This window comes from Sturnira hondurensis, unplaced genomic scaffold (assembly GCF_014824575.4).
Source record: "Sturnira hondurensis isolate 20B ecotype Veracruz unplaced genomic scaffold, ASM1482457v3 Scaffold0016273, whole genome shotgun sequence".
In the NCBI taxonomy this organism is placed as follows: domain Eukaryota; kingdom Metazoa; phylum Chordata; class Mammalia; order Chiroptera; family Phyllostomidae; genus Sturnira; species Sturnira hondurensis.
In genome coordinates this window covers 400,754-426,414 of record NW_028088904.1, presented here as the reverse complement: position 1 = coordinate 426,414, position 25,661 = coordinate 400,754, and the positions used below count along the sequence as shown (strand labels likewise).

At 35.6% G+C, this 25,661-nt stretch overlaps 1 protein-coding gene across 1 annotated transcript in view; it reads right to left on the bottom strand.

Moving 5' to 3' along the window:
• The window catches only part of COG5 (component of oligomeric golgi complex 5), a 385,812-nt gene that overhangs the window by 170,750 nt on the left and 189,401 nt on the right, over window positions 1-25,661 (bottom strand). Inside the window, exon 8 of the mRNA XM_037065860.1 lies at window positions 12,726-12,891. Within this exon, the coding sequence (XP_036921755.1) occupies window positions 12,726-12,891 (166 nt within the window). The remainder of the gene's footprint in view (window positions 1-12,725; window positions 12,892-25,661) is intronic.

The following is a 25,661-nucleotide window of genomic DNA, read 5'->3' as shown; positions in this document are numbered from 1 at the left end:
CAAATAAAAAAATGACAACAGCCAACAAAACAATAGCCATTTGGTATGAATAAATCAAAATCATAACTACACTTTTTTGTCAGATCTGCAAAAAATATATTTTTGGGTATGTTGCAGAATTTTAGTAATTAGTTTACGTGTGCCACAAGATGAACAGGGTTGAAAAAAATGCTGCATATATGGATTTTACTTTCTTCCTGCCTTGTTTGCACGCTGAAATTGTACAATTCTCTTTCATCTAGCCAGCAATCCTTCACTTGCATGAAAGACTATTTTGTGGCTTTTATCTTTATATACAGTACCTTTCTTTGTTCTTGCCAGAGCACAGTTTGGGTTGCTACCTGAATCTGCCTGTCTCAGATTCAATCCTCTAAATCCCCAAATACACTTTAAATTTTTTATAGCCTCAAATTTTCATTGGTTAACACTAGTCAACAAACCTAAAACAAAGTTATAGACTGCCCTAGGTCACTCCCTACAACCATTCAAGGATGAATAGTAGTCAGAAATGAAGCAACACAGGACCTAACATATTTTGGGGGTGGGGGTGGAGATAAGGAGGCTGCAGGAAGGGAAGAAGAAAGAAGAAATAAAGGAAAAAGCAATGATAAACACAGGTTACCAAAAATGTCCCCAAAGGAAACAACAGGAAGAGTTACTTCATTTTCCAGTCTCAAAGTAACTAGAGGAAACTAGTTACTCAGCATAAATATGCAACAAAGATTAAGACCACATCAAAAAATATATTATAATGATCAAGGGTGAAAACACAGACATGGGAAATAAGCAAGAGAAAAGCATTCAAAATTAATAACATACAAAGATATAAAATATAATTAAGGAGAAGATACTAAAAATGGAAAACAAGATGATATACGCATAAAGTTCCTGAAGAGAAAAATATTTAAATGTACAACTGAGGTAAACTTTTCTATACCAGAGAACATAATCTAACCCCAAAAACAGATATAGAGCATTCAATCCCAAAATGTATCCTAAAGAAATTACTGAACTTCAAAGATAAACAAAGAACCATTTAGACATCAAAGAAAAAACAAGTGAGTTATAAAAGTCTGATTAGCAATTCCATTACTGGTTCCACCTATAAGGAGCTTGGAAGTCACCATTCTGTCCTAACAACAAATAAAAGGCTGAATACACTGAAAAGTCATCAATTCTTCGTGGACCCATAAGAGAGGGGAGGAAATACGGCAAACCACTCTCCTTCAAACTAGAAAAGACCCACAAGCAAATACAGGGAGTTGCTGCTTACTAACGGAGAGCCTCCCCAGCACAACTGCTGAGGGAACCAGTTACCTTTCTGGTAGGAAAAACAGAATGGTAACTGATGAATTGCTACAGGCTCAGGTGGACAATTCAGAGAGTTAAAAACTCCCGGGGGACCTAGTTGCAGAGAGATCCTACAATACTGAGACTTACCTTTAGGAGCCTGAGTAGGTTTCCACAGTAAATATCAGACAAAAATCCCTCCATGCTTCCAGAGGAGGAGAGGGAAAGGAACCATTTTCAAATATGCAGAGCACTCTGTTCTTAATATGGCCTGCTCTCAGGAGAAACTAATTACCAGAGCCTAATTGACCTGGGAAACTGAAATACCAAAATCTAGCCTAGTCTTATTTGCATACCTAAAGGAGAAAAAAATCTAAAACACTTGTTGGGAAGGTCACAGAACGAAGGTATGGACTCACTAAAAGAGTGAGACCTAATATGCAAACTGTAGAATGCTTCCCCTCCCCAAATGTCTTACCACCATATTAAAGGCCTATCTACAGCAATTACCTTCACCAATGACAAAATTACAAGACATATTAAAAGGCAAAAAACACAATTTAAAGAAATAGAGCAAGCATCAGAATCATACATGGCAGGGATGTTGGAATTATAAGACCGAGAATTTAAAACAACTAAGATTAATACGCTATGGACTATAATGGACAAAGTAAATAGCATGCAAGAACAGATAAGCAATTTAAGCAAAGAGATGAAAATGCTTAGGAAAAAACCCCAAAGAAATGCTAGAGATTAAAAAAACAGTGAAAGAGAAATAAAGCATGCTTTTGATAGACTTATTAGTAGACAAGAGACAGGTGAGGAAAGAATCTTTGAGCAAAGCCTGTATCAATAAAATCCTCAAGAACATTAAAAGAAAAGAGAACAAACACTGCAAAAAAATCAAGGACAGTGGGACAACTACAAACAGTGTAATACACAAGTAATGGGAATACCAGGAAAAGACAGAAAAGGGAAAAGAAATATTTGAGACAACAATGACTGAGAATTGCCCCGAGTTAATGTCAGACACCAAATCACTAATCAATAAAAATCAAAGTTGAGAAAAAAAGATAAGAATTATACCCCACTTCTCAGAAATCATCCAAGAAAGAGAGTAAGATATCAAGAGAGTATGTACATGTTGAGATTTAAACAAACAAACAAAAAAACAACCTAAAATTTTGTACTCTGCGAAGTTATTCCTCAAAAGTGAAGGATAATTAAAGGTTTTTTCAATCAAACAAAAATTGAAACAATTTTTTGTCCATAGATGCACCTACCCAGAAATGTTAAAGGTAGTTCTTTAGAGAGAAAGAATATAGGTTAGAAATATGGATCTACAGAAGGAAAGAAAAAGCAATGAAGAAGGGATAAGTGAAGGTAAAATAAAAACATTTTTATTCTTGACTGATATAAGAGTATATTCAAAAATAATAGCAGCAATGTATCTGATTATCCTATTATGCTTATGTTTATATCTTATGTGTGTGCTTATATCTCACATATATAATGTTTATGTATACTTATATATAGGTAAAATAAATCACAGCAATGGTTCAATGGATAAGAGGAAGGAATTAGTATTATTTTGTTATTACAAGGTACTTAAACTATCCATGAAGTGGTAGTTTTATTATTTTAAAGTGGACTTCAATTAGTTCTAAATTTATATTGCAATGCTTATGAAAACTGCTATAAAATTTTTAAAAAGTATAACTGATATGCTACAGAAAGGAGAAAAATGGAATTATGTAAAATGAACAATTAAAACCAAAAAAAGGAAGAAAAAGGGTAGAAGACAAAAATATGGACAAAGAAGAAGCGCAACAAATAGAAAAGAGTAATCCAACTATGCCAACAGTCACTTTCTATGAAAATGGTCCAAATACACCAATTTTAAGACAACATAGAGTGAATCAAAAAATGTCACTCAACTACATGTGTCAAAAGAAATCCACTTTAAATATAAAGACTAAAAGTCTTTAAATATAAAGATTAAATATATAGACTAAAAGTAAATGGAGAAAAATATATCATTCTAACACTAATCAGAAGCAGGAACAGCATTATTATCAGATAGAACATTTTCGAAGTAAGGAAAGTTATCAGGGATAAAGAACACTACATAAAAATAAATAAGGTCAATTCTTCAAGAAAACATAACAATTAGCATGATTGTACCTAACAACAGAGTGTCAAACTATAACACAGAAGACAAAAAGTGAAAGAACTGCAAAAAATAGATGAATCCAGCATTACAGTTGGAGACTTCCACATCCCTCCTTCATTAATGGACAAATTAGCAGGAAGAAAATCATTAAGGAAATAGGTGAATTTCAACAACACCATCAGTCAATTGTATCTAATGACATCTATAAACTTCTTCATCCAACAGCAACACAATATACATTCTTCTCAAGTTCACATAAAACATTCAGTAATACAGACTACATTCTGATCCATAAGACACACCTTAAAAACTTTAAAAGAATAAAAATCCTATAATGGTTGTTCTCAGACCACAAAGAAATTAAACTAGAAATCAACAAACAGATAAGCAAAAAAGTCCCTAAACATGTAAAGATTAAACAACACATTTCTAAATAACACATGGGTCAAAGAAATCTCAAGGAAAGTTAAAAAATATTTTGAATTAAATGAAAATATTAAAAATTAATGGGTTCTGGTAAAAGTGATAGAGGGATATTTATGATATTGGGTGCAAATATTACATAAAGAAGAAAATCTAAGAGTAAGTTTCCACCTTAGAAAACCAAAAAAAGAAGAGCAAATTGCCCTGGCTGGTTTAGCTCAGTGGATTGAGCGTGGGCCAGCGGACCAAATAACCGCATTTTGATTCCCAGTCAGGGCACATGCCTGGGTTGCAGGCCAGTTCCCAGTAGGGGACACATGAGAGGCAATCATACATTGATACTTCTCTCCTTCTTTCCTTCCCTTCCCCTCTAAAGACAAATAAAATAAAATATTTAAAAAAGAAGAGCAAACTGAAGACAAAGTGAGCAAATTAAATAAATAATAAGAATTACAGAAGAAATCAATGAAATTTCCAACAGAAAATTAGTGAAGGAGAAAAGTTTATAAAACAAACAAAAATATGGTTCTTTGGAAAAAATCAGACTTCATCAGAATAAAAGGCTTCTGTACAGGTAAAGGAAACATCAGCAAAATGAAAAGGGAACCAACTATATGGGAAAATACATTTGCCAATGATACCTCAGACAAGGGTTTAATCTAAAAAATATATAAAGAACTCACATGACTCCACACCAGGAAGACAAACAACCCAATTAAAAAGTGAGTGAAGGACTTAAACAGATACTTCTCCAGGGACATACAGAGGGCCCAGAAACATATGAAAGGATGATCAGTATCACTAGCCATCAAAGATGCAAATTAAAACCACAGTGAGATATAACTTCACACAGGTCAGAAAGGCCATCATAAACAAATCAACAAACACCAAGAGAGGTTGTGGAGAAAAAGGAACTCTAGTTCACTGTTGGTGGGAATGCAGACAGGTACAAACACTGTGGAAAACAGTATGGAATTTCCTCACAAAACTAAAAGTGGAACTGCCTTTAGACCCAGCAATTCCACTGCTGGAATTATACCCTAAGAATCCCAAAACACATATTCAAAAGAACCTATGTACCCCAACGTTCATAGCAGTACAATTTACAAGAGCCAAGTGTTGGAAGCAGCCTAAGTGCCCATTGGTGAATGAGTGGATAAAAAGACTATGGTATATTTACACAATGGAATATTATGCAGCAGAAAGAAAGAAAGAGCTCCTACCCTTCATGACAGCATGGATGGAACTGGAGAGCACTATGCTAAGTGAAATAAGCCAGGCAGTGAAAGACAAATACCATAGGATCTCACCTATAAGTGGAACCTAATCAACAAAACAAACAAGCAAGCAAAATACAACCAGAGACACTGAAATAAAGAACTGACAGTAATCAGACAGGTGGGGAGATAACAGGATATGGGGGAGAAGGGGAAATGTGGAAGGATCACCAAGGAACTTGCATAAAGGACACATGGGCAAAGCCAAAGGGGGTGGCTGGTGAGGATGGGTGGGAGAGGAGGAGTGGTGGTGGGAAAAGAGAGACAACTGTACCTGAACAATAATTTAAAAAATAGAAAATAAAAAATAAATTTACAAAAAATCAATAAAATTGATAACTCTTTAGCCAGATAACTAAGAAAAAGAGAGATGATACAAATTACAAATATCAGAAATGAAAAATGAGACATCACTACAAATCACAGAGAAATTAAAAGGCCAATAAAGAAATACTATGAAAAATTCTATGCCTACACATTTCCTTGAAAGATGCAATTTGCCAAAACTCATTCAAGAAGAAAGACACGATCTGAATAAGCTTATATCTATTAAAGAGGTTGTATAAACACTTAATAACCTTCCAAAATTAAACCACCAGGTCCAGATGAACTCACTGTTGTATTCTACCAAATATTTAAGGAAGAAATTATACCAATTCTCTTCCATATCTTTCAGAGGATAGAGGCAGAAGTAATACTTCCCAACTCATTCTATGAGGGCAATAGTACCTTATTACCAAAACCAAGCAAGGATATTACAAAAGAGAGAACTACACATGACCATAGATGCAAATACCCTAAAAAATATTAGCAAATAAAATACAAAAAGGAGTTTACACCATGACCAAGTAGGACTTCTCTTAGGTGTACAAGGCTTGTTCTACACTAAAAAACCAGTTAATGTAATCCATCACAACAAGAAGCTAAAGAAAAAATCATAAGATCACATTAATGCATGCACAAAATATATTTGACAAAATCCAACACCAATTAATGATAAAAATTCTCAATAAGCAAGGTATAAAGGCAACTTTCTTAATCAACTTGATGAAGATTATCTATAAAAATCCTGCAACATCACACTTAATGGTAAGAAACCTTCCCATTAAGATCCAGTACAAGGAAAGGAAGCCATTCTCACCATTTCTTTTCAACACAGTGTGGAAGTCCCTACTAATGTAGTAAAGCAGGAACAAAAAGGTAGACATTGAGAAGGAAGACATAAAACTTTCTGTTCGCAGGTGACATCATCCAACAGCAACACATTATTAGAGAATTTTTTCTAATCAGTAATAAAAATCATGGAACTAATAAGCGATTATAGCATGTTTGCAGAATACATGGTTAATATTTAAAAGTGAATTGCTTTCCTCTTACCAACAATAAACAAGTGGAATTTGAAACTGAAAACCAATACTATTTACATTATTCTCCAAAATGAAATATTTACGTGTAAAAATCTAACAAAAAAATGTACAAGATCTACATGAGGAAAACTATAAAACTCTGATGAACAAAATCAAAGAACTAAATAAATGAAGAAATATTCCATGTTCATGAATAGAAAAATTGTTAAGAAATTCTTTCAGAAATGATTTATTGAATCATGCATTCCAAATAAAAATCCCAGCAAGCCATTTTGTGGATATTAACAAACTGATTCTAAAGTTTTATGAATAGGCAAAAGAATCAGAAGAGCCAACACAGTATTTTTTTTAAAAAGAACGAAGTTGTAAAATTGATTATCTGACTTCAAGATACTATAAATACTATAAATCTACAGTAAACAAGACAATGTGGTATTGACAAAAAAAATAAACAGATCAATGGAACAGATTAGAAAGCCCAGAAATATACACACATAAATATAGTCAAATGATCTTTGATAAAGGAACAAAAGCAATAAGATGAAGTAGAGGTAGTCATTTCTCTCACCAGAAAAGATATACAGATGGCAAATAAGTATATGAAAAAATGCTCATTACATATATCATCTAGGAAATGCAAAGTAAAACAGCAATAAGATATCACCACATACCTATTAGAATGGCCAAACTCTGTTACACTGACACCACCAAATGCCGCCAAGGATGTGGGTCAACAGGAACATTCATTCATTACTGATGGGAATGCAAAATGGTACAGCCACTTTGGAAGACAATATGGCAAATTCTTACCACACTAAATACATACTTAATGTACAACCCACTAATTGTGCAATTTTGCTTCTTGCTATTGACCACAAGGAGTAAAAGAAAAAAATTGCACATGAATGATTAGTAGCTTTTTTCATAATTGCCAAAACTTGGAAGCAAACAAGATATCCTTCAGTAGGTGGATGGACATACTGGCACCTCCATAAAATGAAATACTCACTCATCATTAAAAAAATGAGCTATCAAGTCATGACTAGACATGACAGAACCTTAAATGTATATAGTAACATATGCTACATACATACTGTATAATTCCAACTATATGACATTCTGGGAAAGGCAAAACTATGGAAACAATAAAAAGTCAGTGGTTACCAGGGATAAAAGTGTTGGAGATGAACAGGCAGAGCATAGGGGATTTTCAGGACAGTGAAAATATTCTGTATGATATTATAATGATGAAGCTATGTTATTATACATTTGTCCAAACTCATAGAATGTACACTACCAAGAGTGTACCCTAATATAAACTATGAAGTTTAGGTGATTATGATTTGTGATTGTTATTTCACCCTTCCAAACAAATGTACCAATGGTGGCGGATAATAGGTAACGTTATGCATGTATAGAGACAGGAGTATATGAAAAATCTGTTACCTTCCTCTTAATGTTCCTATGAACCTAAAACTCCTCTTTTTTTAAAAAAGCCTTAAAGCAGGGTGCCCTGGACAAAACACAGGTGGGGACTGACCTTGGCCTGTACTACACAGGAAACACCAGAGCCAAAACACACAGTGGACAGCTACAGACCACGTCAGAGCACCAACAACCTGCCCCTGTGCAGCTGATCCTCCGCAGAGGGTGGGGGTTGGTGGTCAGTGGTTATAGGCATCCTTGAAGCCAAGTGGCCTCAATAAACCCCTCCCATTGATCTGCCAATAGCTAGTAAGGCTCAGCTAGAAGAGAAGGGTGTAGTAAGCAAACACAAAGGGCACACCTTGAGTACACAGCCTGAGTGACAGGAGACGCTGTGCCACTGAACCCTACAGGAAACCTATACATTAGACCACACTACCAACACACAGAGACAAAGCAGCTCTACCTAATACATAGAAACGAACACAGGGAGGCTGACAAACCGATGAGACAAAGAAACATGGCCCAAATAAAAGAACAGATCAAAAATCCAGAAAAAGAGCTAAACAAAATGGACATAAGCAATCTATCAGAAGCACAGTTCAAAACACTGGTTATCAGGATGCTCAAGGAACTTAGGACCTCAGCAGCATAAAAAAGACACAGTCAAAAATGAAGGATACATGAACTGAAATAAAGAAAAATTTTCAGAGAAACAACAGAATGGATGAAGCCAAGACTCAAATCAATGATTTGGAATATAAGGAATCAAAAAATAACCAATCAGAACAAGAAGAAAAAAGAATCCAAAGAAATTAGGATAGTATAAAAAACCTCTGGGACAACTTTAAGACGTCCAACATCTGCCTCAAGGGAGTGCCAGAAGGGGAAGAGAAAGCAAAAAAATGGAAATCTTTCTGAAAAAATAGTGAAAGAAAACTTCCTCAATTAGATGAAGGAAATAGACATGTAAGTCCAGGAAGCTCAGAGAATCCCAATTATGATGGATGCAAAGAGGCCCACTCCAAGACACATCATTATTAAAAGGCCAAAGGTTAAAAACAAAGAGAGATTTTTAAAGTAGCAGAAAAGAAGTGAGTTACCAGAAGGTAGCCAAAATGGGAGGTTGGAGGGAGAGAATGGGTGAAGAGGTAAGGGGTTTAAGAAGCACATATGGGTAGTTATAGAATAGCTATGGTGATGTAAACTACAGCATAGGAAATAGATTAGCCAAAGAACTTACAAGTATGACCCAGGGGCATGAACAATGGTGGGGGAAATGTCTGACGGAGGAGGGAATGCTGAGTAGAGGGGGGCAAAGGGGTAAAACTCAGGACAACTGTAATAGTATAATCAATAAAATATCATTTAAAACATTTTAAAAAAAGAAAAGCAAAAAATAAAAAATATTTTTATTTCTTAAAAACAAAATGTTAAAAAAGGATTAAAAGTGAATGAATAAATAAAGTTCCCTTGCCCTGGCCAGGGAACTCAGTTGGTTAGAGTTTCACCACAACATGCCAAATTGCAGGTTTCATGCCAGGTCAAGGCACATACAAGAGGCAACCAGTGAATGCATAAACAGGCAGAATAACATATTGCTGTCTCTGTCTCTCTCTCTCCCATTCTCTGTCTCTCCCTGTAAAATATATAAATAAAAACTTTTAAAAATAAATTTAAAAAATAAAGTTCCCTTTATACCCCTCCCTCTTGGTCCAATTTTCTCTGCTCTTTCCCCAGAGCTAATTTTGAATTTAACGACTATTATTACAATGTATATATTTATACTTTTATTACATATTCACATATGCAAGGCAATATATATAGCACAGACTATCATGTTTTTAAGCTTTAAATATAGCATCATACTGTATGTCTCTTTCTGCAACTTGCTTTTTCATGTAATGTTCTTGATAATTTTCTATTCTGGAAATTTATTAATTTAAATATCCTATAGTAGTCTACTTAATAAATAAGCCAGTTTATTCATTTTTCCATTGAAGAAAAGCTTGTTTTCACTGTTTCATTATTGTAAAAAATAGTGCAATAAAAATTCTAATACATATATACCAGAATTTCTCTAGGGCACAACGGTGCCAACCTTTTTGGCACCATAGACTGGCTTCATGGAAGACAGGGCTGGGGGAGGCATGACAGGAGGTGGGGCTCAGGTGAGCTTTGCTTGTGGACCACTCTTAACAGGGTGAGGACAGTATCGGGTTAGGAACCCTGGCACTAGGGTATAATCTTATAAGAGAAATAATAAAATCATGAAGTATACACATTTTTAAATTTACAGAACAATTCAATAAAATTAAGTACAGTGGCTGGACCACGTTATTCTCCTACAATTAGAGTATAAGGGTTTGTGATCTTACCCAATCTCATGACTGAGTAATAGTACCTTGTTTAGTTTGTATTTCCCTAATAACTGGTTCACCCTCCAAAAAGAGAATGATTATCTTTTCACATTTATTGGATGTCTTCTTTGAATTGCCTACTAATAGTTTTTATTTTTTTCTGATTCTAAGATTTTTATGTTTTAATATATTTTATTGTATTTTTCCATTACCATTTATCCCCTTTACATCACACCCTACCCCAAAATCACCACAGTATTGTCCTTGAGTTCTTTTTCCTTTTCTGCTCAATTGCTCCACCCCTTAACCCCCACCAAGAGCTATCATCAGCTCTCTATCTATGAGTCTGTCTCTATTTTCCTTGTTAGTTCAGTTTGCTCACTAGATTCCAAATATGAGTGAAATCATAATTGAGTTGTTAATTTTTTCTTATCAAATTATATACTTTTAAATATGTCACAGGTAACATTTTCCTCTTAAAATTGCATTAATGCTATTTTTAAAATCTTACAAAAAACTTGAAAAGCATAGTAAAAAAAATTGTTCTCACATTTTGTGACTAGTTTATTGACATGATGCCCAACCTTGAATGTAATGCTTTGACATGTATTTCTAAAACACAGTAACATTTACTACATAATATCAATATCAGGAACAAGTCAGAAAATTAACATTAATATGTCAATGGGGGAAGTGGGGAAGGCTTTTCACGAACAACTATAAAGGACATATGGACAAAACCAAGGAGGAGTGGAAGCAAGGGAGGCAGGAGGGTTTGGCTGGAGTTGGGCAGGGGAATGGTGAGGAATAAATGCAAACAACTATAACTGAACAATAATAAAATAATTAAAAAATAAAAATAACACTGATTATTCTTTTAAAAAAGAAAAAAGAATTCATGCTTGAGGTTTCTACATTAAATCACATTCCCCACTCCTTAACAGATGATAATAAAGGTTTAAACTCTTTTCCTTACAGCAAAAGGCTGTACAGGAAAAAGGATCACCAGCATGTGATAACTGCTCTCATTTTTTCCCTATTTTTGACAACATAAGAGAAACAAAATTAAACTGCTTGTGAAAATTTAAACAGTAGATCAACTTTTCTGAGAATAATTGCTAGGGAAAACTGAGAGTGAAATCTCCTCTCACAATTTCTGTTCAAAGCTCTCCTAAAACAATCTTAATACAGACCTACTCAGAGGCTTGTGCTAACCTTTAAAAATTTGTTCAAGATCTAAGACTCTTTTATCTCTTTGTATCTAATATAACTTATTTATGAGTGACATATATTCTGGGCTATAAGATTATGTTTATACAGCAAATGTAAAAATAATAATGGCTGCCAATATTAATTTTTTAGTATTAGCCATGTATCAATAATTCTGTTCTTAATTTTACATGTGTTATTCCGTTTATTCTTTAGGACAACTCTATGGTGATTAGAGTACCTTCTTCAATAGAAAAAATGAAAGAGAAAAATTGGAGGGAGTGTGTGCAAACAATACTTTGGGGCAGCTTTCTACAGTCTGAAATAAAATGGGGTAGTAAAGCTGAAGAAAGTAACAGTCAAAATAGATTTCTTTGATTGCCTTTAAGCAGAACATACACTACCATGATGATTATGTGTGATGAAAAAGACAAGTGAAAAATGAAACCTGATGAACTGGCAGAGAGAGAGGAATCTATTAAAACAATATCTCTGAGTAATGGGATCTAATGTACAAGTGGAGCAAGTACAGCTCATCCACATTAATAGGAGAGAAGAAAGAATATAAAGTGAGAAATGGAGAGTTGGGGTTGCCTAGGTAAATGAGAGGTACACATAACTCACAGTCTTTGCCTATCTGTGCAGTACGTTATACATGTGAATGTCTCTATCAGGTGCACTGTGTGGGCACCCCTCTTCAACTTGGCTCTGTCTTTAGTAGTTTTATTTAGATGTTACCATAGTCGAAATGTTTCCAAGGTTTTGTCATTTTCAATCTTTATAGTTACCCACTGCTGTTCCTGAATAGCAAAATTATAAGGAAAAGCCCAAAAAGCTAAGATAGAGATGGCATTTCGTTAAAAAATATTTTCTATCTCAGTAAGAAGTACAAGTGATGATATGAATTTGAGAGGAAAAAAATACATTCCTTTTTTTCCCTGCATCTGTTTCCTCTGAACTCAATGAAGTCACAGTTTATAGATTTTCATCCACACATTTTGAATATACCAATTGGCCAGTTCAACTCACTGATTAGGCAAAAATGTTATAAATAAAATCTGAAACATAATTTCTTCTCTGATTTTCTGTCTATTAAAAATGAGTCATTAAGTTGCTTTGAAACTCAAGTGTTTCATATACTATTCAAAGGGCTTCTTGGTTATAAATAAATAAAGAAACTAAATATAAACCACATCCTTACCTCTCACAGCTGACTGAGAAGGCTGAGTCAAAACTCTGACATCTAACGCACTGCTGATATTCTCCTCTACAGTGGCACAATATCCTTCCACGACGCTGGTGATAGTGTTCTTCAAAGTTCCAAGATTATGGAAAACCTGCAGAGCTGTTCCAACCTGGGTTGGATTCTTTTAAAAGGCCAGGGTGGGTAGGGTGGAAATAGATATAAAGAGAAAAACAAACAAAAAACACATGAATCTATATAACTTTCATTGGTATTTGAGCAGGTACTACAATATTATGAAATTATCAAAAACAAGAACTAAGACAATGCATTTGGAACAAGTATTATTTTTAGTCATTATTTATTTCATAAAAGATAAAGTTAAATATTCTATATATAATTTCACTCAAGTGCTTTTCCTCCTCCTTTGAAGGATAAGATCAGAAGTTTGTTGTATTATTGTAGTGTTTTTTAAACTTACTACCAATACTTACAGAGAGAGTCATGCTGGAACTAACAGTAATCCTATATTTCTTTGAAGAATAAATCAATGAATTTTGCATACTTACCTGAGGGCTAAGCCATGCAGACTGACACTTTTTATTATATTTTATTCATTCACTCTAACTACAAATACTTACACAGTGCTTACTATGTGTTTGTCTTGGTTCCAGGTACTGGAAATACAGTAGCAAACAAAACCAATTAAGTCCCTACCTTCATAAAGCTTATACTCACTGAAAAATGTATAAAGAGATATACAAGAGAATATCAGATATTGATAATATTGTAAAAAATGAAGCAGAGAATAATGGGAATTATTATAGAGAAGAGTCAAAAGATCTATCTCTGAAGTAACAAAAAGAGAGACCTGCATATAATGGAGAGAGTCTAGGGAGAATCTGGGAACTACAGAATCTGGGAACTACAGATCTGAGCAGAGGTACCAGCAAAAGTGCAGAGGCAGAAATGTGCTTAGTAGCCAGCCAAACAGCAAAAAGGCCTTAATGGTTACTGGTGCAAAGCAGCTAAAGCAAAGGGAGGTAGGTAACAAAGTAGGCAGTAGAAACACTAAGAGAATATTAAGTCTATAGTATTGACAATATAAACAGATTGCTGGATTTGTCATCAAGTAAATCACTGAATTATCAAGCCAGAATCTAGTACACCAAGATATATTTCCAAGCTTAAATAGCTGAAATCCCTCTTTCATTTATGATCCAATGTCTATTATCATAAGAATGTAGCTAAAAAGTTAAATAATTTCCTTAACTTATATTATTCACTTTTAAGTTTATAAATAAGACAAAAGGTTGTTTCTGAAATCTATTGGTGTTAGTAAATATACATACTGTAGATACATATAAACACACACCGAAGAGAAGTAGAAAACATCAAAAACATGGTTGATGAGTAACACTAGCCACGTTGATTTTTTAAATAAGAAAACAAAAACAAATGGGCACATTTAAATTAAAATGTTTTAATTTAGACTTCCGGCCAAGATGGAGGAATAGGTAGACACACTGTGCCTCCTTGCACAACTAAAATAAGAACAACAACAATTTAAAAACAAAAAACAGCCAGTACTGACAGAAAATTGAACTGTATGGAAGTCTGACAACCAAGAAGTTAAAAAAGACACATTCATCCAGACCAGTAAGAGGGACAGAGTTGGGGAGCCAGGACAGAAAAGACTCACAGCTGGGTGGCTGGTGGACCCAGGACCACAAGGCAGCAGCTGCAAGACCCAGTGAGGCAGTGGATTGCAGAGGGGCACAGTGCATTTGGTCCCACATTCATGTACAGACAAACCAGGCAAAACTGGGAAGACAGACCACACAACCCAGGGTCCCAGTTCAGGGAAATGAAGCCTCAAAACACCAAATGAAAAAACTGTGGGTGTTGAGGTGCCAGAAAAGACTCCCAACCTCACAGCAGACTTCGTTGGAGAGAGCCACAGAGTCCTAGGACATACACAAACCCACCCACATGGGAATCAGGACCAGAAGGACCCAATTTGCTTGTGGAAATTGGGGGAAGTGACTGAAACCCAGCAGAGAGGAGAGCAAGCACCACTGTTCCCTTTTAGACGCTTGCCCCACAGATAGCATCAGAACACACGAACTGAGTTGCCCCACATTGGTGAACACCTAATGCTCCACCCCTCACTACGTAACAGGCACATCAAGACAAACAAAAATGGCCCAAACGAAAGAACACATCAAAGATCCAGAGAAAATACAACTAAGCAATGAAGAGATGGCCAACCTACCAGATGCACAGTTCAAAACACTAGTAATCAGGATGCTCACAGAATTGGTTGACTTTGGTCACAAATTAGATGAAAAAATAAAGGCTACACTAAGTGAAATGAAACAAAATGCACAGGGAACCAATAGTGATGGGAAGGAAACTGGGACTCAAATAAATGAAGTGGATCAGAAGGAAGAAAGAAACATTCAACCAGAAAAGAATGAAGAAATGAGAATTCAAAAAAATGAGGAGATGTTTAGGAACCTCCAGGACATCTTCAAACGTTCCAAGATCCGAATTATAGGGATACCAGAAGGGGAAGAGGAACAGCCATGAGTGGAAAACTTATATGAACAAATAATAAAGGAGAACTTCCCCAGTACGGAAAAGGAAATAGACTTCCAGGAAATCCAGGAACCTCAGAGAGTCCCAAAGAAGTTGGACCCAAGAAAGAACACACCAAGGCACATCATAATTACATTAGCCAAGATTCAAATGAAGGAGAGAATCCTAGAAGCAGCAAGAAATAAGGGCACAGTCACCTACAAAGGAGTTCCCATCAGACTGTCAGCTGATTTCTCAAAAGAAACCTTACAGGCAAGAAGGGGCTGGAAAGAAGTATTCCAAGTCATGAAATCTAAAGACCTACATCCAAGATTGCTTTATCCAGCAAAACTTTCATTTAGAATGGAAGGACAGATAAAGTGCTTCTCAGATAAGGTCAAGTACAAGGAGTTCATCATCACCAAGCCCTTATTATATGAAATGTTAAAGGGACTTATATAAGAAAAAGAAGATGAAAAATATGAACAGTAAGGAAAATGACAACAAACTCACAACTATCAACAACTGAACCTAAAAAACAAAAACAAAATCTAAGCACACAACTAGAAAGGGAAAAGAATCACAGAAATGAAGGTCACATGGAGAGTTATCAAAAGGGAAGTGGGAGGAGCAGAGATGGGTAAAAGGTACAGAGAATAAGTAGAATAGCTGGTAGGTAGAAAATAAACAGGGGGAGGGTAAGAAAAATATGGGAAATGTAGAAGCCAAGAAGTTATGACACATGGACATGAACTAAAGGGCGAGCATGTAGGTGGGAGAGGGTATGTGGGGTGGAGGGGAGTGAAGGAGGGAAAATGGGAAAACTATAATAGCATAATAAATAAAATATATTTTTAAAAAACATTAAAATGTTTTAATTTTAAATCTTAATATGGTTATAATAGAATTTAATAGTATATACTATCAATTCTCAGTACTAACAAACGAAATAGGAGAAAATGAAGTATTTCATATAAAAACAATTAACTGAAAATATGAGGTATACTGCTTTGCCTGGATTGTTGTTAGTTTCATCCAGTGATGATGTTTTAAATTTTTAGATTTCAAGAATTAGGCAGCTGTAAAGAAATTTTTCCTAATCATTATATAAGTGTCTATAAAATTTTAGAAAGCATTTCCTGAGCAACTTCAGAGAATATTCTCAACCTCATAAAACTAGAATAGTGATATATCCTGTAAAATTATACTTATTGCTCTAAATATCTTCAAAGGAGTTGAAAAACACAACTTCTCAACATTATGGTAAGGTTTCAGTTTTATCAGTTGAATGTACACTGTAAATTATATATATATAACCTAACTGAAAAACATTTAAAGTCATATTTCACTTAAAGGATTTGGCTAGAGCTCACTCCCTTCTTCTCTCTCTCTCAAAAAAAATCAATAAAAAAATACTACAATAAACACTGGCTAAAATAGACTAGTCTTCAAATTTCCTACTCCATAAACGATTGACTGCCAAAACATTTAAAAAACAGAAACATACATAGCTAATACTTAAAAGGCATCTCTTAGTAATTTTTATAATTTATAATACTTGTAATTCTAGACGTAATTTTAAACTTGCCAGTTAACATATGACTTTTCAATTAATGCCAATTATTCGCACTCATTGCTTCATAGAAGTATATCATTTGTTAGTTGGTGAACTATAAAACAATGACTTGAGTATGCAAATTATATAAGCACAGCTTTATATGCATATGCACTTCTGCAGGGTCATCAGCTACCTGTATGCTTAGTGATTGTAGACACTGCCAGTTTCCCCAAGTCATCATAACAATTTATATCCACACCGATACCAACAGAATGTGGGAGCCCCACAACCTTGCTAAAATTTGGAATTGCCAGTCTCTTTTATTTTAGCTGTTCTTTTGAATGAGCACTGTGGTTTTCATCTGCCTTTCTGTGATGACTAAGAAGTTATCCTTTTTTGTATTTTAAGTATCCATTGGGATACTTTGTTTTGTGAAGTACATATTCATATCTTTTGCCTGTTTTTCTCATTGTTTTTTTCCATCTTTTACATATTTATAAAAGTTGCTTATAGATTTTACGCAATCCCTTTAATGATTACATGTATTATAAATACAATGTCCCACTCTCAAAAAGTCATTAAGTTCCTAATTTGAATACAGTCCATTTTATTAACCTTATTTTCTGTGGTTAGCACTTTCAGTATCCTGTTTAAATTTTTTTCCTATGGGGACTTCTGGCCAAGAGGGAGGCATAGGTGGAAATACTGTTCCCCTCCCACAACTAAATTTAAAGACAGTGAAGTTTTAGAAACCAAAACACAGCCAAAACAGTGAAAATTGAACTGTACTGAAGTCCCACAACAAGGAACCACTCAGCCAGACCAGTAAGAGGGGCGGAGTCAGCAGCAGAGTGGGGTTGGGCTGGAAAGATCATTTGGTCCGACAGACCCAGGAGGGGAGTCAAAGGCGGTTGGTGGATCCCAGGTGTGGGGTGGTGACAGGCAGACCCAATGAGGGCGCAGGGCTGCTGGCTGACTGCGGTCACACATTCATGTGCAGATAAACCAAGAGAAGGAGTGAAAAGTGAGACAGACCACTTGGGCTAGGGCCCGAGCGACAGGAATTACAGCCTGAAAGGACTGGCAAGATGAACTGGAAAGACTTTCTCAGGGTCAAGGGGCCGGGAGAGGCTCCCAGGCTCACAGAGAGTTCATTGGGGAGACCCACAGGGTCCTGGAGAGTACTCGGGCCCACATACCCGGAAATGAGCACAAGAGGGGCCAAATTTGCTTGTGGGAAGCCGCAGAGGAGACAGAAATCTGAGAGAGAGCTTAGTGGAGTAAAGTACCATTTTTTTTCCCTCTCTGACCCCGCCCCCACATACACTGTCACAACCCAGCAACTGGGTCGCCTGGCTCTGGTGAACACCTAAGGTTCCGCCCCTCATACATAACAGGTGAGAACAGACCAAACATTATGACTCAAGAACAGCTCAAAGCTCCAGAGCCTATAATTCTAAGTGACCAAGAAAGAGCCAACCTTTCAGATGCACAGTTCAAAACATGGTCATCAGGATATTCACAGAATTGTTTGATTTTAGCCACAAATTAGAGAAATATATGAAGGCTAAGCTGATTGAAATGAAGGGAAATGCACAGGGAACCAATAGTGATGGGAAGGAAACTGGGACTCAAATCAAGGGAGTGGACCAGAAGGAAGAAAGAAACATCCAACCAGAAAAGAATGAAGAAACAAGAATTAAAACAATAAGAGGAGAAGCTTAGGAACCTCCAGGACATCTTCAAACATTCCAACATCTGAATTATAGGGGTACCAGAAGGGGAAGAGGAACAGCCACAAGTGGAAAACTTATTTGAACAAATAATAAAGGAGAACTTCCCCAGTACGGAAAAGGAAATAGACTTCCAGGAAATCCAGGAACCTCAGAGAGTCCCAAAGAAGTTGGACTCAAAAAGGAACACACCAAGGCACATCATAATTACATTAGCCAAGATTAAAATGAAGGAAAGAATTCTAGAAGCAGCAAGAGATAAGGGGACAGTCACCTACAAAGGAGTGCCCATCAGACTGTCAGCTGATTTCTCAAAAGAGACCTTCCAGGCAAGAAGGGGCTGGAAAGAAGTATTCCAAGTCATGAAATGCAAGGACCTACATCCAAGATTGCTCTATCCAGCTAAGGTCAAATTCAATGAGTTCATCATCACCAAGCCCTTATTATATGAAATGTTAAAGGGACTTATCTAAGAAAAAGAAGATAAAAAATATGAATAGTGAAAGAACAGCAAACTCACAGTTAGTAACAATCACACCTAAAAGAAAAGCAAACTAAGAGGACAATTAGATCAGGAGGGGAAACATAGAAATGGAGATCACATGGAGGATTAGCAACGGGAGTGGGAGGAGGAGAAGGGGGGGGAAGGTACAGAGAATAAGTAGCATAGACAGTAGGTAGAAAATAGACAAGGGGGGAGGGCAGGAATACTATGGGAAATACAAAATCTAAAGAACTTGTGACACATGGACATGAACAAAAGGGGGGGAATGGTAGGGGAGGGGTGTCCAGGGTGGAGGGGAGTGAAGGGGGGGAATGGGACAACTGTAATGGCATAATCAATAAAATATATTTTTTAAGAAGAATAACTAAATAAATAAATAATTTCCCCCATATTGCATTCATGAAAATGTCTTTCATTCATGAAGTTACACTCCAGGAATTCTACCTGTTTGCCTTTCACATTTAGATAAACAAGCCACCTGAAATAACTTTCTGCAGAATGTGAGATAGAAGGCATGATTAGTGTTTCTCTACATAAATACCCAATTGACACAGCACAATTTATATGAAAACAAGAAAAAAATGGACCACACCACCACCCACTCTTAAGGTCTATCCTTGCAATAAATCAAGTTTCTATTTGTATGTCTCGGTCTCTAGACTCTCAATTCTGTACCATTAACCTGTCTTGTACAAATTCACCTATATAAATCATTTTAGCTTCAGAGTAAGTTTTGATAGTTCTCTGCCTTGTTCTGCTAATTAATATAGGTTCTTCTTGGTTTATGGTACTTTCATATAAGTTTTATAATGGGCTTGACAATCTCCACTGGAAAACAAAGCTTCTAAAATTTTGAGATTGTATTAAATCTATAGATAAAATTAGAAAGACTACAGTCATTATAAAATTGAACTCTTTAATTCATGAATATGGCATTTCTCCTCATTTATTTAGGTCTTTAATTTCACTTTAAATGTTATAGTTTCTGTGATGAGGTCTTACATGTCTTTAATTTGAATTACTCTACACATTTGATGTTCTTTGATATTGTAAATGGTAATTAAAACCTTTTTTTCTGTGTTGATGTTACTGGTATATTGGGCCCTGGCCAGGTAGCTCAATTGGTTAGAGCATCATCCCCATAAGCCAAGGTTGGAGGTTCAATCCCTGTTCAAGACACATACAACAATCAACCAGTGAATGCATAACTAAGTGCAACAACAAAACAATGTTTCGACTCTCTGCGTGTTTCTCTCACTCTCTCCTTTCCTCTATCTCTCTAAAATCAATCACTTTAAAAAATACAATTGATTTTATATATTGAATTTCAGCAAAATTTCAAAATTCAGTTATTAATTCTAATACTGTATTTGTAGATTATTTCATATTTTTATATATACAATCATGTTATCTCTGAATAATCTATTTCTTCTTTCCACTCATTCTACATTTCATTGCTTTTTCTTATTTCCTGGTTAGGATCTTCAGTGTGTTTCTCAGTAAAAGTGATGAGAAATTTCCTTGTGTCATTCATAATCTAAGGTAGAGAGACTTAGATATTTCATACTGAGACTCCTAGAGATAGTTCTTTATCAAATTAAGAAAGTTCTATTGTTAGTCTGATAAGAGTATATGTGATGTTGAGTTTTTATTACCTGCTATTTCTGCACATGTTGAGATTATCAGTTTTTCCCTTTATTGAAGAAACTACATTGTACTTCTTGACTAAAGGTATTTTGGTCATGACTGATTATGCTTTTTAGATATCTCTAACACTTGCTAATACTTTGTTTAGTATTTCTGCATTGATTTCCAAGACAGCCAACTAGTAATTATCTCTTTTGATATCAAGTTTATGCTGACGTTAATCAATCAAGCATTCCCTCTTTCTCAATTCTTGGATAGAGGTTACATAAGGTTTACATAGCGGTTACATAGAGGTTACATACACTGGTTTATTTAAAAATGTTTGAATTAATTCCCCAGCAAAGCCATCTGTTTTGTTTGAGGGGAGGTGCTTAATGATAAATTCAATTTGTCAATAGAATGATTCAGATTTTCTAATTTTTCTACTGTTATTTTGGTAAATTGTTTCTCTAGAAATTTAATTTCATTAAATTTTCAAATCTTTTGAATACAGTTGTGCCTAATGTCCTCGAAGTTTTTAGTTTCTATTGGGTCTATATTAAATCACCTATTTCATTCTTAACAATGGTAATTTGTGCCTCTTAAAATTTTTTTCCCCAATCTCATCCGTTTTTTTCAGTGTTTATCAATTTAATGTATTAATCTTGTTAAATAACCAACTTCTGTCTTTGTTAATTGTTATAAGCTTTCACTATTCTTACTTCATGGACTTTACAGCAAGACCTAGATCAAAATCTAAGCAACAGTACTCAGCTAAAGCCTTAGTAAATTATTTAACCTAAGACTTACTTTCATCTGAACAATGGCAAAAATAATATTACCCACCTCACAGGAAAAAGAAAGAATCCTTATAAATCATCCAGTGCTGAAGACAGAGGGAAGATGTCATAAACCTCAGTTGCCTTTACCTTCATCTGGCAACATCATGGTATAAAGAATGTGGGCTTTCATAATTGGGTACAGCCTTGAGACAAAAACCCAGTTGTGTATAGATAAATTTGGAGACTTTCAGCAAAGTACTTTATCACTAATCAAATTTCATTTTATTTATATAATCAATTTTGATTCCTCATCATATTTTGAGGTCTCTGAGGGAATGTTTCAAGTTTGTTTTGTCAACTGCTACAACTTATGGCATCTAGTGCAAGTGACAGGTATTCAAGAATTCTCAGTTTAATAAGTGAATTAGTGAGTAAATTTTATGATTTGGTTGATATTATCAGTTTGATAAGTGAAGGAGTAAGTAAACTTTGACTTGGTTTGCTGATATGTTGTTTGCATGATGGTGGGAAAGACTGAGAACACATTTAAAATGCCTGGCACTCCCTAACCATGTTCCCTTTCTACCTCTGAATGTCTCGTGCACATGGGGACTCTGCTTCTCTCATGTACGTCAAGTTCCCAAAGATACGTATGTATGTAATTTGCTTACATATTTAATGAAATTTGGTTCTCTTGTTAAGAAAAATAAAGATACCTAATATTCAGTATATGAGGGCTAGAAGAAATTAGCTCTCAGATCACTTATTATCATTCTAAAATTTAAAAGGATGATATGCAATAGGCTTACTCCAGTTTGTAAAGAATTTTTATCACTCCCTTTAACTTATCACTGAAATATGTAAAGTCACCAAACAGACATTATTTGAATAACTCTGAGAAACTCAGCTCTCTTCTCTGTATCTCAATAAATTTCATATTTAATTTTTTCCCTTTTATTCTTCACACTATGGCAGATGTCCCCATCTTACCCCCTCCTTTGAATATCCTCTTCCCAGACACCATTCCTCCTTTCTCTGGCCATCACCATACCATTGTGGGTCCCCATTGGTTATGTTCATACGTTCTTCGGCTAATCCCTTCACCTTCTTTCATCTAGCCTCCCCCTTCCTCTGCCCACTAACAGCAGCCTGTTCCATGTATCCAGGCCTCTGTTTCTATTTTTTTTTGTCAGGTTTTTTTTTTCATTGAATTGCACATGTAACAGATCATATGGTATGTCTCTATCTCTGAACAGCTTTTTTCACTTATGATAATATTCTCAATGGCCGTCCTTACTGTTGCAAAAGGTAAGATTTCCTTTTTTTCCCCATCCAAGTAGTATTCCATTGTATAAATGTACCACCGCATTTTTATCCACTAATCTACTGCTGGCACTTGGGCTGTTTCCAGATCTTGGGTATTGTAAATAATACTGCTATGAACACAGGAGTGCCTATATTCTTTTGAATTGGTGTTTCAGGATTCTTAGATATATTCCTTAGAAGTGGGATCACTGGATCAAAGTTCCATTTTTAATTTTTTGAGGTAGCTCCATACTGTTGCAGTGTCTGCACCATTCCATATTCCCACCAACAGTGCACTAAAGTTGACTTTTCTAGCATCCTTGCCAAGACTTTTGCTTGCTGAATTATTGAGGTTAGCCATTCTAGCAGGTGTGAGCTGATAGCTCATGGTGGTTTTAATTTGCATCTCTCTGACAATTAGTGACATTGACCACTTTTTTCATGTCTATTGGCCATCTGTATATTCCCTTTAGAAAACTGTTCTGGTCCTTTGCTCATTTATTAAATTGGACAGTCTTTTGGGATTAAGTTTTATAAGTTCTTTACACATTTTGGATACAAATCCCTGTAAAATGTATCATTGGCAAATATGTTCTCCCACTCAGTGAGTTCCCCTTTCATTTTGTTGATGGTTTCCTTTGCTGCGCAGAAGCTTTTTAGCTTTATATAATCCCATTTGTTTATTTTTTTTTCCTTTGTGTCCATTACTGTAGAAGACATGTCAGCAAAAATACTGTTCTGAGACATCTGGAATTTTTACAGGCTCTTTTCTTCCAAAATTTTTATGGTTTAACATTTTCATATTTAAGTCTACTTACCCATTTTGAGTTTATTCTTGCAAATGGTGTAAGTTGGGGGTATAGTTTCTTCTATTTTTTTTTGCATATATCTGTCCAATTTTACCAACATCATTTATTCAAGAAACTACCTTTACTCCTTTGTATATTCCTGCTTTTCTGTTAAGTATTGACCACATAGGTGTGGGTTGATTTCTTTGCTCTCTATTCTGTTCCAATTATCTACATGCCTATTCTTATGCAAGTACCAGGCTGTTTTGATTGCAAGGGCCTTGCAGTATAGTCTCGTATCAGGTATTGTGATCCCTCTAATATTCTTCTTTCTCAAGACTGCTAAGGTTATTCAGGATCTTTTTCCTTTTTTTGGTTCCATATAAATTTTTGAATATTTGTTCAAAATCTGTGAAATATGTCATTGGTATTTTAATGGAAATTGTTTTGAATCTATACACTGCTTTGGATAGTGTAGTCATTTTAATAATGTTAATTTCTTCTAATCCATAAACACAGTATATGTCTTCACCTACTTGTAACTGCATCAATTTCTTTCCTCAATGTCCCATAGTTTTCCAAGTACAGGACTTTAACCTCCTTGGTTAAATTCATTCCTAGGTACCTTAATTTTATTGTGGAAATAGTAAATGAGACTTTTTTTTTTTATTTCTCTTTCTGATACCTCACCTTGGTATATAGAAATGCCACCAATCTCTGGATATCCAAGAATTGATATGGCTAAAGAAAAGATCATCAAAATAGAAAGGGAACCAACTGTATGGGAAAACATATTTGCCAATGATACCTTGGACAAGGGTTTGATCTCCAAAATATATAAAGAACTCATATGACTCAACAATAGGAAAACAAACAACCCAATTAAAAAATGGACAAAGGGAAGTTTCAGCCAAGATGGAGGTGTAGGTAGATACATGTTCCCTCCTCACACAACCAAAAGCATAAGACAACAAATTAAAAAAATTAAAAACCCAGAACTGCCAGAAAATCAAACTGCATGGAAGTCCGAAAACCAAAGAGTAAAAGAAGAAGCATTCATCCAACCCATAGGAAGGGCAGAGATGGGCAGCCAGGGCAAAGAGGACCCACAGTAAGGCAGCAACTAGAAGGCCAGGTGGGTGAGGCCGTGCACTGCTGGTGGTCCCACATGTGCACACACATAAACTGGGAAGAACTGAAGAGTGAAGCATACAGAGCAACCCGGGGTTTTAGTATGGGGAAATAAAGTCTCAAAACCTTAAGTAGTAAAAACCTGTGAAGTTTGCATTGGCAGGAGAAACTCCCAACCTCAAAGGAGAGTGCTTTGGAGAAACCCACAGTGTCCTAGAATGTATACAAACTCATGCTCCCAGGAATCACCTCCAAAAAGACCCAATTTGATTGTGGATATTGGGGAAATAGCTGACAGCTGGCCCAGAGCTAAGCTAGCATCATTGTTCCCTCTCTGACCCCTCCCCCACATACAGAAGCACACCAGAGGAACTTGTGTTGCCCCACCCTGGCAAATCCCTAAGGCTTTGCCCCTTACAACATAACAGGTGTGCTGCAACAAAGAAATATGGACAAAATGAAAGAACAGATCAAAACTCCAAAAATAGAACTAAGTGACTAAGGGAAAGCCAACCTATCAGATGCACAGTTCTAGAAACTGATAATCAGGATACACATGGAAATGGTTGACTATGGTCACAAATTAGAGGAAAAAGGAAAGGCTATGCAAAGTAAAATGAAGCAAATTATACAGGGAACCAACAGTAAAGGGAAGGAATTGGAACTCAGATCAAGGACTTGGAGCACAAAGAAGAAATAAACATTCAACCAGAACAGAATGAAGAAACAGAATTCAAATAAAGGAGAAGGCCCTTAGGGACCTCCAGGACAACTTTAAACATTCCAATGTCAGAATTATAGGGTGCTAGAAAGAGAAGAGGGAAGAGCAAGAAATTGAAAGCTTACTTTATAAAATAGTGAAGGAGAGCTTCCCCAATCTGGCAAAGGAAACAGATTTCTAGGAAGTCCACAAATCTCAAAGAATCCCAAAGAAGTTGGACCCAAG